Source organism: Miscanthus floridulus, chromosome 9 (genome assembly GCF_019320115.1).
Source record: "Miscanthus floridulus cultivar M001 chromosome 9, ASM1932011v1, whole genome shotgun sequence".
Classification (NCBI taxonomy): Eukaryota; Viridiplantae; Streptophyta; class Magnoliopsida; order Poales; family Poaceae; genus Miscanthus; species Miscanthus floridulus.
The window spans coordinates 142,417,908-142,430,339 of record NC_089588.1 but is presented as its reverse complement, the minus strand read 5'-3'; the positions used below and the strand labels follow the sequence as shown (position 1 = coordinate 142,430,339).

Sequence of the window (12,432 nt, the reverse complement as noted above, 5' to 3'; positions counted from 1 at the left end):
CAGACCCTTCCTGCTCAACGCATGCATGCACGTCGGCCGGCCTCGCTCTCTCCCGACAGCGCAGCTGCACCGAGCTCCCGCTGGCCTCTGCCAGCTCCACGAAGGCGTCATCGGCCTTGGCCACGCGGATCTTGGGGCCGACCACCATCACCGGCTTCACGGCCTTGTCGAGGAACGGCCGTCGCGTTCTGCACCACGCGCACCGCCGTCAGACGCACGCCCGGGTGCTCGACATCAGGGACGCCAGCGTCAGGGCCTCGCGGTCGTCCGTGCCGCCGATGAACACAACCACCACGAGCGTCGTCTGGGATTGCTGGGACTGGGAGCTGGTGCTGACGACGGATGCATGCTTCCCACCGAGGCCTCGGTCCACCACCACCCCCACCGAGCACGGCGCCAGCTGCAGCACCTTCTGGTTGACCACCCGAAAGTCGTGGTGGCCCAGCTCCATGCTGCCGTCCGATCGCTGCGCCTTGTGGAACGGGAGCAGCACCAGCGCCGCCATCACGTCCTCCGCGCAGATGCACATGTCGCTATGCATGTCCGGGAACGACGACAGAGCCAGTAGCCGCCACACCTTCACCTTGGCGCAGCCGCCGCACTCCGACTGGTACGCGTCCAGCGCCTCGCCGATGAGCTTCCGCATCTTCGACACCTCCTCGTCCACCACGGTCACGCCGTCGAATCTGCCGCCCTTCACGATGGCCGCCGCCGTCTGGTCCGTCATCTGCACCATGTCCACGGCGTACAAAGGCAAGCTCGCCGCCTCCTCCCGCGCCACCGCCCCACCGCAGCGCCACCATGATGTAGGATAGCATCGGCACGTCCTGCGGGCCGTGTAGCCCCACCACGAGGCGCAGCTCCTTGGACGGGTCGTGGTACTGCAGCCCCATGAGCTGCCACTGCACGCTCATGGGCGCAGTAGAGGTGGAAGTACCCCTTCATGTTGAGCAGCATCCCCAGTGCCAGCGCCTCCAGCATCCCCAGACCTCGGAGGAGTCCCGCCGCCACGCACCTGGTGAGCTTCCCGAGCGTCCCCATGACGGTGACGAAGAAGACCTTCCACCACGGGAACGGTAGCTCCATGACGTAGGCCCGGAAGCCGTCGTTCCGCGTGAGCCCCGCCACCTCGATGTCGTCCGTGGTCTGGCGCAGCGACAGGCAGACGTGGGCGATGTAGAGCGGCAGCACCCGCACCCTCGCGAGCGCGGCCGCCGCCAGCAGCGCGTCACCAGAGATGGACGGGAGATGGGTGGGGTGAGCAGGAGTGTGGCGACCGGCCACCGCTGTCTGTCTCGTGTCTGTCTCGTGTCTCGTGCGAGCACCCATGCAGTGGCCACCCATGCCACGGCGCCGAGAACCCATGCAGTGCGCACGTGCGACACTTGGATGGGCGCGTACACATCACCAGGGGGCCATCCCATCGCCCACCAGCGCGACGGACGCTGGCCCTGGCTGGTCTCCCTCTGCGGGGACGGCCTGCGGCGGCGCCGCTGTGTGGCGTGCTACGTGTGAGGCGCCGTGGACGGGCACAGGCCCACGGCGAACGGCGCGGTGGCCTGCCCTGCATCCGGCGTTCCGGGCTGCATCATGTCGTCGGCGTCCACCGGCGGGGCACCTCCTCCTAGGGACGCGACGCTGGGCCAGCACATTGCGCGGCGCCTGGTGCAGGTGGGCGTGAGCGACGTGTTCGCCGTGCCGGGGGACTTCAACCTGACGCTGCTGGACCACCTGATCGCGGAGCCCGGCCTCTGCGTCGTCGGCTGCTGCAACGAGCTCAACGCCGGGTACGCGCGCGCCCACGGCGTGGGCACCTGCGCCGTCACCTTCACCGTGGGCGGGCTCAGCGTGCTCAATGCCATTGCCGGCGCCTACAGCGAGAACCTGCCCGTGGTGTGCGTGGTGGGCGGGCCCAACTCCAACGACTACGGCACCAACCGCATCCTCCACCACACCATCGGCCTCCCGGACTTCTCACAGGAGCTCCGGTGCTTCCAGGCCGTCACCTGCCACCAGGCCGTCGTCAACAACCTGGAGGACGCGCACGAGCAGATCGACAGGGCCATCTCCACGGCGCTCAGGGAGAGCAAGCCCGTGTACATCAGTGTCAGCTGCAACCTGCCGAGACTGCCGCACCCGACGTTCGCGACAGACCCAGTGCCATACCTCCTGGCGCCAAGGTCAGTCGGTCGTTGTTAATTGCATTGCGTTAATTATTGTTCTTTGTTAATTAGTTGAGAGTGAATGAATGAATGAAATCATTGCATAATTTGCATTGCATGCATGGGCTGCTGCAGGCCGAGCAACCTGATGGGTCTCGAGGCCGCCGTCGAGGCCACCGTTGCGTTCCTCGACAAGGCCGTGAAGCCGGTGATGGTGGCCGGCCCCAAGATCCACGTGGCCAAGGCTGGCGACGCCTCCGTGGAGCTGGCAGAGGCCAGCGGGAGCTCAGTGCAGCCGCGCTGTCGGGAGAGAGCGAGGCCGGCCGACGTGCATGCATGCGTTGAGCAGGAAGGGTCTGAGCGCATAGAAGATAAAGAAAGTAGGGGGTTTTCTATAAATATACGTTGAATTTAAGGTTAAATAAATGATATGAACCTGAGTGAACCATTTTAAAAGTTTATGGACTTAAAAATGCAGTTTCCAAGTTGATGGGCCTAAATAACACCCCAACAAAAATTAATAGACCTCCCATGTATTTTACTCTTTTATAAAATAAAAAACCAATCTACATTGTATATGACCTCATGGCGGATGGCTCTCGGTAACAAACGTCGCATATTATAAAAAGAAAAGAACAGAGGGAGTGTAGTACACAGTGGTGGCATGGTACCAGCAGTAGTACCGTCAGCAGTTAGCAGTCAGGGTCCTTATATGACAGCTGCTTAGCTTTTTATCGTTGCATCGTAGGCCTTGTTTAGATTGAGGCTAGAAATTAGTATTTGGTATGGTAGCACTTTTGTTTGTATTTGATAATTATTATCCAATTATAACCTAACTAGGCTCAAAAGATTCGTCTCGTAATTTACAATCAAACTGTGTAATTAGTTATTTTTTTATCTACATTTAATACTCCATGTATGTGTCCAAAGATTTAATGTGATGGAGAGAGAGTGAAAAAACTTACAATCTAAACAAGCCAAAGGAACGTCTAGCGGGCCAGGTAGCGTAACAAATTGTAGGTAGCTGCAAAATCATAACCTACCGCCGATCCGATACAACCTTTTCCTGCCAAAACATAAACTGTCGTTGGCACGTCTGCTGATGGCGAAACCCAATAATTAATGCCTTTTATAATTTGCAAGTCTTCTTGCACGGTTGCACCCAATGCAAACCCGCACGTCAGCATAAAATCTTGTCCGACCAACCGCCCTCTTCCCCTCCTCTTCTTCTTCTTGGTCCCCGCGCACTGCGCATGCAATTGCCCATGCATGGTTTTCCTACTTTCCTTACCCTCTCTCTGCCTGAAGAAGCCCTCAAGGCCTGAACAACAACAGGCAGCAGCACCACATCCGAACAACTAGCAACCATGATGGTCACCAACGTCCTCAAGACGTACCAGCATCATCTCCACCACAACGACAAGCAGCATCAGCTCTCGCTTCCCAAGAGGAAGTTCGTCACCTACGCCGTCTACGCGCTCATCGCCGTCGCGCTTTTCTACCTCATCGTCGACCCAGCAGCTCCGCCTGCTGCGGCATCATCTACTACCACCAAACCATCATCGCTGGCGGCGAGGCCACCGTGGATACAGCAGCTGCCACCGGCGGCGCCGCCGCTATCGACGATATCTCCACCTCCTTACCAAGGACAAGCCGCAGCAGACAACAACGATGAAACATTGCTGATCGTCAGTACGACGACTGCTGCACCGCCGCCGCCGTGCGACTACTCGGACGGCGAGTGGGTGCCGGATGCCCGGACGCCGCTCTACAACGGCATGACCTGCGGCGCCATCAAGGACGACGGCCGGAGCTGCACGGCGAACGGGCGTGCGGACACGGGGTACGTCTACTGGAGGTGGCAGCCGCGGGCGTGCGACCTCCCGGCCTTCTCCGCGGCCGCCTTCCTGCGCTGGCTCCGCAACCGCCACATGGCCTTCGTCGGCGACTCGCTGGTGCGCAACCAGGCGGAGTCGCTCGTGTGCCTGCTCTCGTCAGCATCCCCGCCGGAGCTCGTGCACCGCAGCGCCGACGGCAGGTTCCGGCGCTGGCTGTTCCGCGACCACAACGCCACCGTCTCCATCTTCTGGTCGCCGTTCCTGCTCAAGGGCGTCGAGAAGTCGGAGCGCGACGGCGTGCGCTACAACCAGGTGTTCCTGGACGCGTTCGACGAGCGCTGGATGTCGCAGCTCGGCGCCATCGACGCCGCCGTGCTGTCCGCGGGCCACTGGTTCCGGATCCCCAGCGTCTACCACGAGGGCGGCAGGGTCGTCGGCTGCCACGGCTGCGACACGGCGGAGTTCAACCACTCCGCTGTCGCCGAGATCAGCTTCTTCTCCGTGTTCAGGGACGCCGTCAGACGGACGCTCGCCGAGGCCGCCCGCCGGCATCACGAGCAGCAGCACAGCGGCGCCGGCGTGAAGCTGGTGGCGATGACCACGTTCTCGCCGTCGCACTTCGAGGGGCAGTGGAACGAGGGCGCCCCGTGCAAGAAGAAGGCCGACACGGAGCTGGGGTACACCGAGACGGAGATGAGGAAGATCGTCGTGGAGGCGGTGGACGAAGCGTCGTCGTCGTGCTCGTCCTCGTCCACCATGCGGTTCGCGGCGGTGGACGTGACGGCGCTGGCCAACCTGCGGCCGGACGGCCACCCGGGCCCGTACATGCGCAAGAACCCGTACGCCGCCGGCAACACGGGCGGCCGGCCGGTGCAGCACGACTGCTTGCACTGGTGCATGCCAGGGCCGGTGGACACGTTTAACCAGATACTGCTCCAGACCATCCTCCGCTAGCTGAAACAACGATCGATCGATCCAGTATTTGCTAGCTCTTGCATGTCTTCACTTCATTCTCATATCGTCGTCCACGATCTGCATCAGAAACGGATGGATATTGACTGTATATATACGAGCAGTGCAAGTTTGTACGTGAAACATGTACTTTATGTGGAAAAGTTTTGTTTGCAAATTTAACCATAAATGTAAGCTACTTCTAAATTCTTGAAAAGCATCTCCGATCCTTGGACATTTTCTATAGCGTGCACTGATAGTTCTGAAACTTATTTAGCTATGTAATTCCAGTTTCTACACTCGCTAATCGTTCCTTGAGTTCTTTAAACTTGTTCGGCTATATATATTATCTCGGTCTCTAAACTTACAAGTCAGCCATTTAGATCTTTAAAAATTGTTCAATTGTGTCATCTTAGCCCCTAAACTTATATATCACCTATTTAGATCCTTAAACTATATTCGGGTCTCACAGCCAATCTAAAATGGGTCTAGACTCTTGCTCATGTGCAGATGTGGCATGATGACATAAAAGCCCCCTATGTTAGCTCCATTTTCCCCACCTCCTTCCTCTTTATCTCTCCACCCTAAGCTCCCTCGATCTCTTCTATATCTTCCCTCTTTTCTCTATCGCAAATTCATGGCTCCAGGGTGGTGTCTTGGGAGCCACCACAGGGGGCTAGGGCAACATAGCTAAGGTTGGCATGGCTAGGGGCTCGCACAACCATGGGGGCTTGCCTAGCCACGGAGGCTCGCCACAACTAGGGGTATGGCCAGTCATTGTCGACGGTCGCTCAATTAAGTGTTCGAATTGGTTGAGTAGCCGAACCTTGTGTAAATGTGGTGCTTATACATTGTTTTGCCTATGGATGCACCCTACATGCCGGAACGTGTGGTTGATCGTGGGGGTGACAGTCTCGTTGATCCTTTGTAATCCATCTCACGTATGTAGGACTAGTAGGACCTGGTCACGATGGAGGAAGTATATTTAGCTATGTTCCTCTTTAGAGATGCCCCTTTTGCGTGAAAGTAGAGATAATCTTTTGTTATTGCTAAGTATATAAAATGATGGTATGCTATGACATGTAATTAAGAATAACTTAGGAATTTAACTCACTTTTAACTAACATAGACTAGCTATTGCTATCTTTTGGAGTCTCTCTCTAAATGTTATATTTATCATATATCTATCTATCTTTTGGTTTACCCCTGTTTAGAGTAAGTGGATGGTTACTTGATTCATCCCAAGTATAAGTTTATCAATCTCTTTAAATGCCATCATTCCTCTTTGTGGTAAAATATAAATAACGATACCTGAAATACTCCTGGTGAAATGCTACAATGGTAATCTGTGCGCTTGTAGAATCCTTAATATTATATTTGCACTGACAAACGCCAACAAACATTTCTGGCGCCGTTGCCGGGGAGGGCACAAGGCAAGTAAAAAATTGATCAGACTATACTTATTGATGAAATCAAAACTATTCACAATTGCTCTAGTAGGCTTACCCTTGTCTTTATTTTGTTTATATCTTATATAGGGTATTGCATGACCGGTTTCAACCTTTCGACAAATTTCATTGAAAATACAGAATCTCTCATCAGTAAAAGCAAGAAAAGCAAGACCGAGGAAGCATCAACTTCTCAATCAAACCAATCAAGAGGTAGCTCAACACCAGTTTTAGGAGCTATGGCTAACAAGACACTTTGTGAATTCTCTGCCCCAAGCGCTGCAAACATTCGCACTGGACCAAAGGTCAACACTAGAGATGCCTCATTTGAACTCAAGCCAGCTCTCATCAACATGGTGCAAGCTAGCCCATTCTGTGGAAAGACACGCGAAGATGCAAGTGCTCATCTTCAACATTTTCTAGAGATTTGTAGCACATTTACTATCAAAGGAGTCACTCAAGATGCCGTGTTACTTCGTCTCTTCCCATTCTCACTCTTGGGGAAGGCAAAGCAATGGTTCTACGCTAACAAAGAAAACATCAACACCTAGGCAAAGTGTTCCAACGTACTCCTATCAAAATTCTTTCTAGTGGGTAAAACCAATGCTTTGCGTGGAAGAATTTCAAGTTTTCAACAGCAAAGTGATGAAGCTATTCCCAAGGCATGGGAACGTTTTCAAGAATATATTTTAGAATGTCCTCATCATGGAATGGAGGATTGGTTGCTTATGCAAACCTTCTACCATGGGCTGACCAATAGTACCCGTGAAAATATGGACGTTGCTGCTGGAGGAGCATTCTTATCACTTACAATCACTAATGCAACAGCTCTCATAGAGAAGATGGTTTCCAACCAAGGCTGGTCGGAAGAACGTCTCCAACCCTGCAAGAGAGGTGGAGGTATGCATATGGTTAAAGAAGTAGACATGTTGTCTGCTAAGATGGACTTGCTCATGAAAAGACTTGAAGATCAATCCAATGAGAAGCAAGGTGGTATGCAAGTCCATGACTCACACATGATATGTGAAGTCTGTGGAAGAACTGGACATTCGGGCAACAACTGCACCTAAACACAAGAAAATGTTAACTTCATCAACAACAACTCCAACAATTATCGTCCTCAACAACAACAAGGACAAGGATGGGATCAACAACCACGACTCAACTATCATGGTAATTACCAAGGTAACTACCAAATTAATAATTTTAATAATCCTTATAATCAATCATCCTTGAAAGACCTAGTTTTAGGACAAGCTAAAATCAATGAAAACATATCTAAAAAGCTTGCTGCTAATGATAAGATCTTAGAAAACATAAATAATAAAATGGATAATTTCTCATCTACCATAAAGAACCAGCTTAGCTTTAATAAAATGTCAGAATCACAAATAGCTCAATTGGCATCTGCTATCCCATCAACCAAAAAAGGTAAAATTCCGGGGCAACCCGAAGAACCCGAAACTGTGAACATAATTGAAATAGCAAATTCAAAGTTCTACACGGAACCTAGCCATGGAAATTGGCAGGATGATTCCATGCCCGAAAAGAAAGGTGATTTTGTACGCCCTGTCATTCCTATCAAGATTGGACCTTATGAGTTCAATGAAGTCATCTGCGACCTTGGTGCAAGCATCAATGTTATGCCAAAGGTAATATACGATCACATTTTACAATTTGATACTTTATTGTACACAACCATGCATGTGCAACTTGTAGACCAATCTACTTGTCGAGTAGAAGGAATTGTAGAAGATATCTATATACAAGTTGGAAGCTCGTATGTATCCGTGGACTTTGTAGTCTTGGATACCGGCTGTGATTTGAAGGCACCCATCATCCTAGGACGTCCTTTCCTACACACAACTAAAGCAATCATCCAAATCGGAAGCGTTAGGATCTATTTCTAAATGAAAGATAGAATGGAGAAGTTCTCTTTTAAAAATAGCAATTGGCATTCCACTAAGATGTTACAGGAACAACCCCCAACTAGGCGAACCAAAAGAAAGAAGGAGAAGAATGAGCTGCAAGGGACACAGAAACTAAAATTTGAGTAAGGAAGGCTTGAGTTTGTTAATATGATTAACACACTTCGTTCCAACTACGACCAATACCTCGCTTCACCATTCATCACCAAGAAAGGAGATCCAGGATTACCTACGATCAAATGTTCTATTAGACTGCAAGTTCTGCAACGCCTTCTGCTACCTTGGATCAGGTATCAACATTGTCGACGAAATATGGTCGGCAGTCTACCTAGGGGTATGCCCAAGGTAGTAGATTGTCGGCAGACAGATGCGCAAGCCACAAACAAGACGGTGACGCAAGACAGACACGCGGTTTTATCCAGGTTCAGCCGCTAAGAAGGCGTAATACCTACGTCCTGCGTCTGATTGTATTGCTGTATGTCGATGAGAGATGTTTTTTAGAGGGGTCCCCTGCCCGCCTTATATAGTCCGGGGGGCAGGGTTACAGATCTGGAAACTAATCCTAGTCAGTTACAATTGCCATAGGTGGCTGGATAAGGATTCCTATTCTAACCGACCAAGATCTTGCTTGATTGCCAAATCTATCTTGACTCCTTGCGCGGGACTCCGAATAGGTTGGCCGGGCCGCGCGTCGTCTTCTGGTGGACCGAACCCACTGATCCGGGCCGGCCCAAGCTTAGCCGTAAGGGTATAGGGGTTAATACCCCCACAGCTAGTCCCCGAGCACCATGTATTATGCTGCGACACGCCATTTTAACCTTCTCCGAATAGTAAGGCTTGAGTCCTTGACATCTCTGACCTCCGTTATCGCCGGAGAAGTAGGTTGTCCGAAGAATGTATGGTGCTCTTAAGAAAAAACAAAAAGATTTCCGTCCTGGGAAGTGTGCCCACTTGTATTTCTGAAAAGAAATGTAAGCGCGTCTTGAAGCGTAGCATCCTTGATCATTAGAGGCGTAGGGGTCGAAAAACAAACACATTCACCGCAAGGTGAAGTGTGCCCACTTAGTCCCCGAGCCTGGTAGTAGGTGACGTAGGCACGTGGTGCCAGGGTCTAAAAAGAATTCCCAGTTAAGTTGAGAACCCAATCGTCGTACAGGCGATACGAGATGCATCGGCAGGTGCATCGTACCGATGTAGTCCCCGGGCTTGCTGGAAGGCAAAGTATGAGCCTTGTAGCAAGGTCTAAATAAATGTCTCTCAACTGTATGTGAGTACAAATCACATGTAGCCGAGGAGAACGATCTCCGAGCAGTGGTCGGGACAGTCCCCGAGCATGATAGTAATCCTTACAATTAGTCAAAGCATAGGGGTCGATTAAATAAACACATTCGCCGCAAGGTGAAGTGTGCCCACTTAGTCCCCGAGCCTGGTAGTAGGTGACGCAGGCACGTGGTGCTAGGGTCTAAAAAGAATTTCCACTGGAGTTAAGAATCCAATCATCGTTCAGGCGATACGAGATGCACCGGTAGGCGCATCGTACCGATGTAGTCCCCGGGCTTGCTGGAAGGCGAAGTATGAGCCTTGTAGCAAGGTCTAAATAAATGTCTCTCAACTGTATGTGAGTACAAATCACATGTAGCCGAGGAGAACGATCTCCGAGTAGTGGTCGATATAGTCCCCGAGCACAGTAGTGGTCGGAGCAGTCCCCGAGCACGGCAGTGGTCTGGGCATTCCCCGAGCACGGTAATGGTCGGAGCAGTCCCTGAGCATTGTAGTGGTCGGAGCAGTCCCCGAGTACGGAAGTGGTCTGGGCAGTCCCCGAGCACAGTAATGATCGGAACAGTCCTCGAGCATGGTAGTGGTCTGGACCATCCTTTAGCACAAGATATGCAGCGAAGAAATGAACGCCGCTTGTAGTATTATTTGGTTTATTTATTTATCTCCTTACTCTATCAAGTCCAATCTGACACGTCTGGTCAAAAAGGCAGACGGGTATAGCACGTCATACTGTCTTCTTGCCCTTTCGAGCAAACAGTCGCTTGGCACCTGTAAGGAGGTGCGTCAGTGTGGGCCCTCTCACACTAGCAACGAAGAGGCGCGTACACTGGTAACGAAGGGGCTCGTTTATTGGCGTAGATCTCGAGGTTGTGAAAACAACCGTCTGCGACGCGTGCGCACGTCTCCTAAGAATCTCTGGCGGATGAAACGACGGAACTCTTGGTTATTTATAATATAGAACTGGTAAGTTACTTTTTACCGATCCCCATTATCATTCGCCACCGCAGCCTTCTTCTTCCTCTTGCCGAACCCTATACCTCCGAAATCATCACCAATCCCCCTCCACCATATCCACCCCCTTAGCGAGGACGGATTAATGGCGAAGAGAGACGCCCAGAAGAAAGCCGGAGTCATGGCGAAGGAGTGGTGGAAGTCAAGGAGCAACGAGCAGACAATCGAAGACCTCGTCACCATGGGAGTGCTCCATAACAAGGCACTCGTGGGATGGCGCGCCGGAAGGAGAAAGCTACCCTGATCCACAACCAGGTGAGATTGTGGTTTTCGAGGATTTCTTCAAGCGGGGTTTTGGGGTTCCAGTGCACCCTTTCCTTCAGGGGCTCTGTTTGTATTACGAGATTGGGATTTGCAATCTGCATCCCAACTCGATTCTTCTTGTCTCCACCTTTATCCATCTTTGCAAAGCATATGGTGGCTTCCAGCCCTATTTCGACCTCTTTCGCCATCTGTTCTGTCTGCGGAAGAAAGGGAGCGGCGGCTCGAAGATAGCCAGAGGCATATACCTCAATCTGCGTGACGGGATGAAGGCCCAGTACCTGCACTGCCCTTGGAACACATCACTGGACAACTGGTACAAGAAGTGGTTCTACATCCACGAAGAGCCAAACACGATCACCCTGTGCGACTTGGGTTTCATTCTGGAGAAGAAGAACAGCTGGTCGGAGAAGCCCGAGCACTTGGAATAGATCGTAGAACTGCTTGGGATGATCCGTGGGGGAAACTGGATGGTCCAAGCGTGGTCGGGAACTTCATCAGCCGAAGGATCCAGCCCTGCCAGAGGAGGGTACATCCTGGCTACGAATACCAGGGTAGTGCAGATCCAACGAAGACCAGGAAAGAGGCGCTTGACAAGATCAAAGTCAAAGCTAGGATTGGAGAGCTATTCAACTTAGCCGATCCAAATTATGTCAGATTGAGCGACATCGAGCACGCCTTCAAGTTGGCCCGACCTCCCTCAAAGGTAAATTATGCTGCCTTGTACCCGTAGAGTTATGTTGTAACAAAAACTTACTGTGTTGTTGCCCGTATATTTCTCAGATTAATGGTCGTGATAGAGCAGCAGTGTTCGTGTCTCCACCCCCTGGTGTGGATTGGCCTCAAGCTGTCAGCCCAACCGCCCAGACCAGCGCCAGGATCGAAGACGTTGACTGGGCTATACTTGGGGTTGGGGAGGAGGCAACGGCCAGGGCTGCTGGCAAGCGGCCGACGGCCAGCAGGCGTCGTCAGGCCATCTTCCCACTGTCAGATGATGAAACAGAGGATGCAGACATCTTTCGACTTGTCCCTTGAAAGAGGAGGAGACAACTGGAGTCGACGGAGCAGGGTGGCTCCTCCGTGCCAGTGGAACTCGCAGCGCCGACCACTGCAATGCCAAAGACAAGCGGCAAAGGGGTCGATCATCAAGCCCCGACGCCGGTACTGGTCGTGGAAAGTGACCCTGTGGCACCCGCAGAGCACGTGGAGCAAGCACGGACAAAGAGACGGGCCTTCGCCACATCATTCCGTGCTTCCAAGCTATAAGTATCTGTAACCTTGATGTAAGCTTTCAATTTATATTGAATACTATTGTCTTCTGAACTTATCTTTGATATATTAGGTCGGCGTCCACCGAGAATCCTAACCAGCTAGCCGGGTGTGGCATGGCTTCGCCAGCAATGGCGGAGAGAACTGCCCAGCAGCCGACTATGGATGAACCTGTAGAAGAAAATCCACCGGAACCTCAGCTGACGAGCGGCCAGACGACAGTCCCCGAGCAGCTGGTCGAGAAGAGAGCCGAGCCAAGTACAAGTGCTCCGAGCACTAACCCTGC

General features: G+C 52.2%; 2 protein-coding genes and 1 non-coding gene across 3 annotated transcripts; 2 read left to right on the top strand and 1 right to left on the bottom strand.

The window, feature by feature from the left end:
- Positions 1–1,590: 1,590 nt before the first annotated feature.
- Positions 1,591–2,571, top strand: LOC136481154 (pyruvate decarboxylase 3-like). The gene is made up of 2 exons (XM_066478511.1): positions 1,591–2,180; positions 2,298–2,571. The coding sequence occupies exons 1-2, from the start codon at positions 1,591–1,593 to the stop codon at positions 2,569–2,571; spliced, it is 864 nt and encodes a 287-aa protein (XP_066334608.1).
- An 836-nt stretch (positions 2,572–3,407) lies between these two features.
- LOC136483160 (xyloglucan O-acetyltransferase 2-like) lies at positions 3,408–5,171 on the top strand. The gene has a single exon (XM_066480245.1). It carries the CDS (start codon positions 3,530–3,532, stop codon positions 4,952–4,954), a length of 1,425 nt encoding a protein of 474 aa, XP_066336342.1. The 5' UTR covers positions 3,408–3,529; the 3' UTR covers positions 4,955–5,171.
- A 1,833-nt stretch (positions 5,172–7,004) lies between these two features.
- Positions 7,005–7,111, bottom strand: LOC136484663 (small nucleolar RNA R71). The gene has a single exon (XR_010766162.1). It is a non-coding gene; the product is annotated as a small nucleolar RNA R71 (small nucleolar RNA).
- Positions 7,112–12,432: the final 5,321 nt, after the last annotated feature.

What these genes read in the sequence shown, in the direction of transcription:
- LOC136481154 (XM_066478511.1), top strand. Translation starts at nt 1,591, where the DNA reads ATGTCGTCGGCGTCCACCGGCGGGGCACCTCCTCCTAGGGACGCGACG. An exon ending in CCATACCTCCTGGCGCCAAG is followed by an intron (nt 2,181 to 2,297) that starts GTCAGTCGGTCG and finishes GGGCTGCTGCAG; the next exon opens with GCCGAGCAACCTGATGGGTC.
- LOC136483160 (XM_066480245.1), top strand. Translation starts at nt 3,530, where the DNA reads ATGATGGTCACCAACGTCCTCAAGACGTACCAGCATCATCTCCACCAC.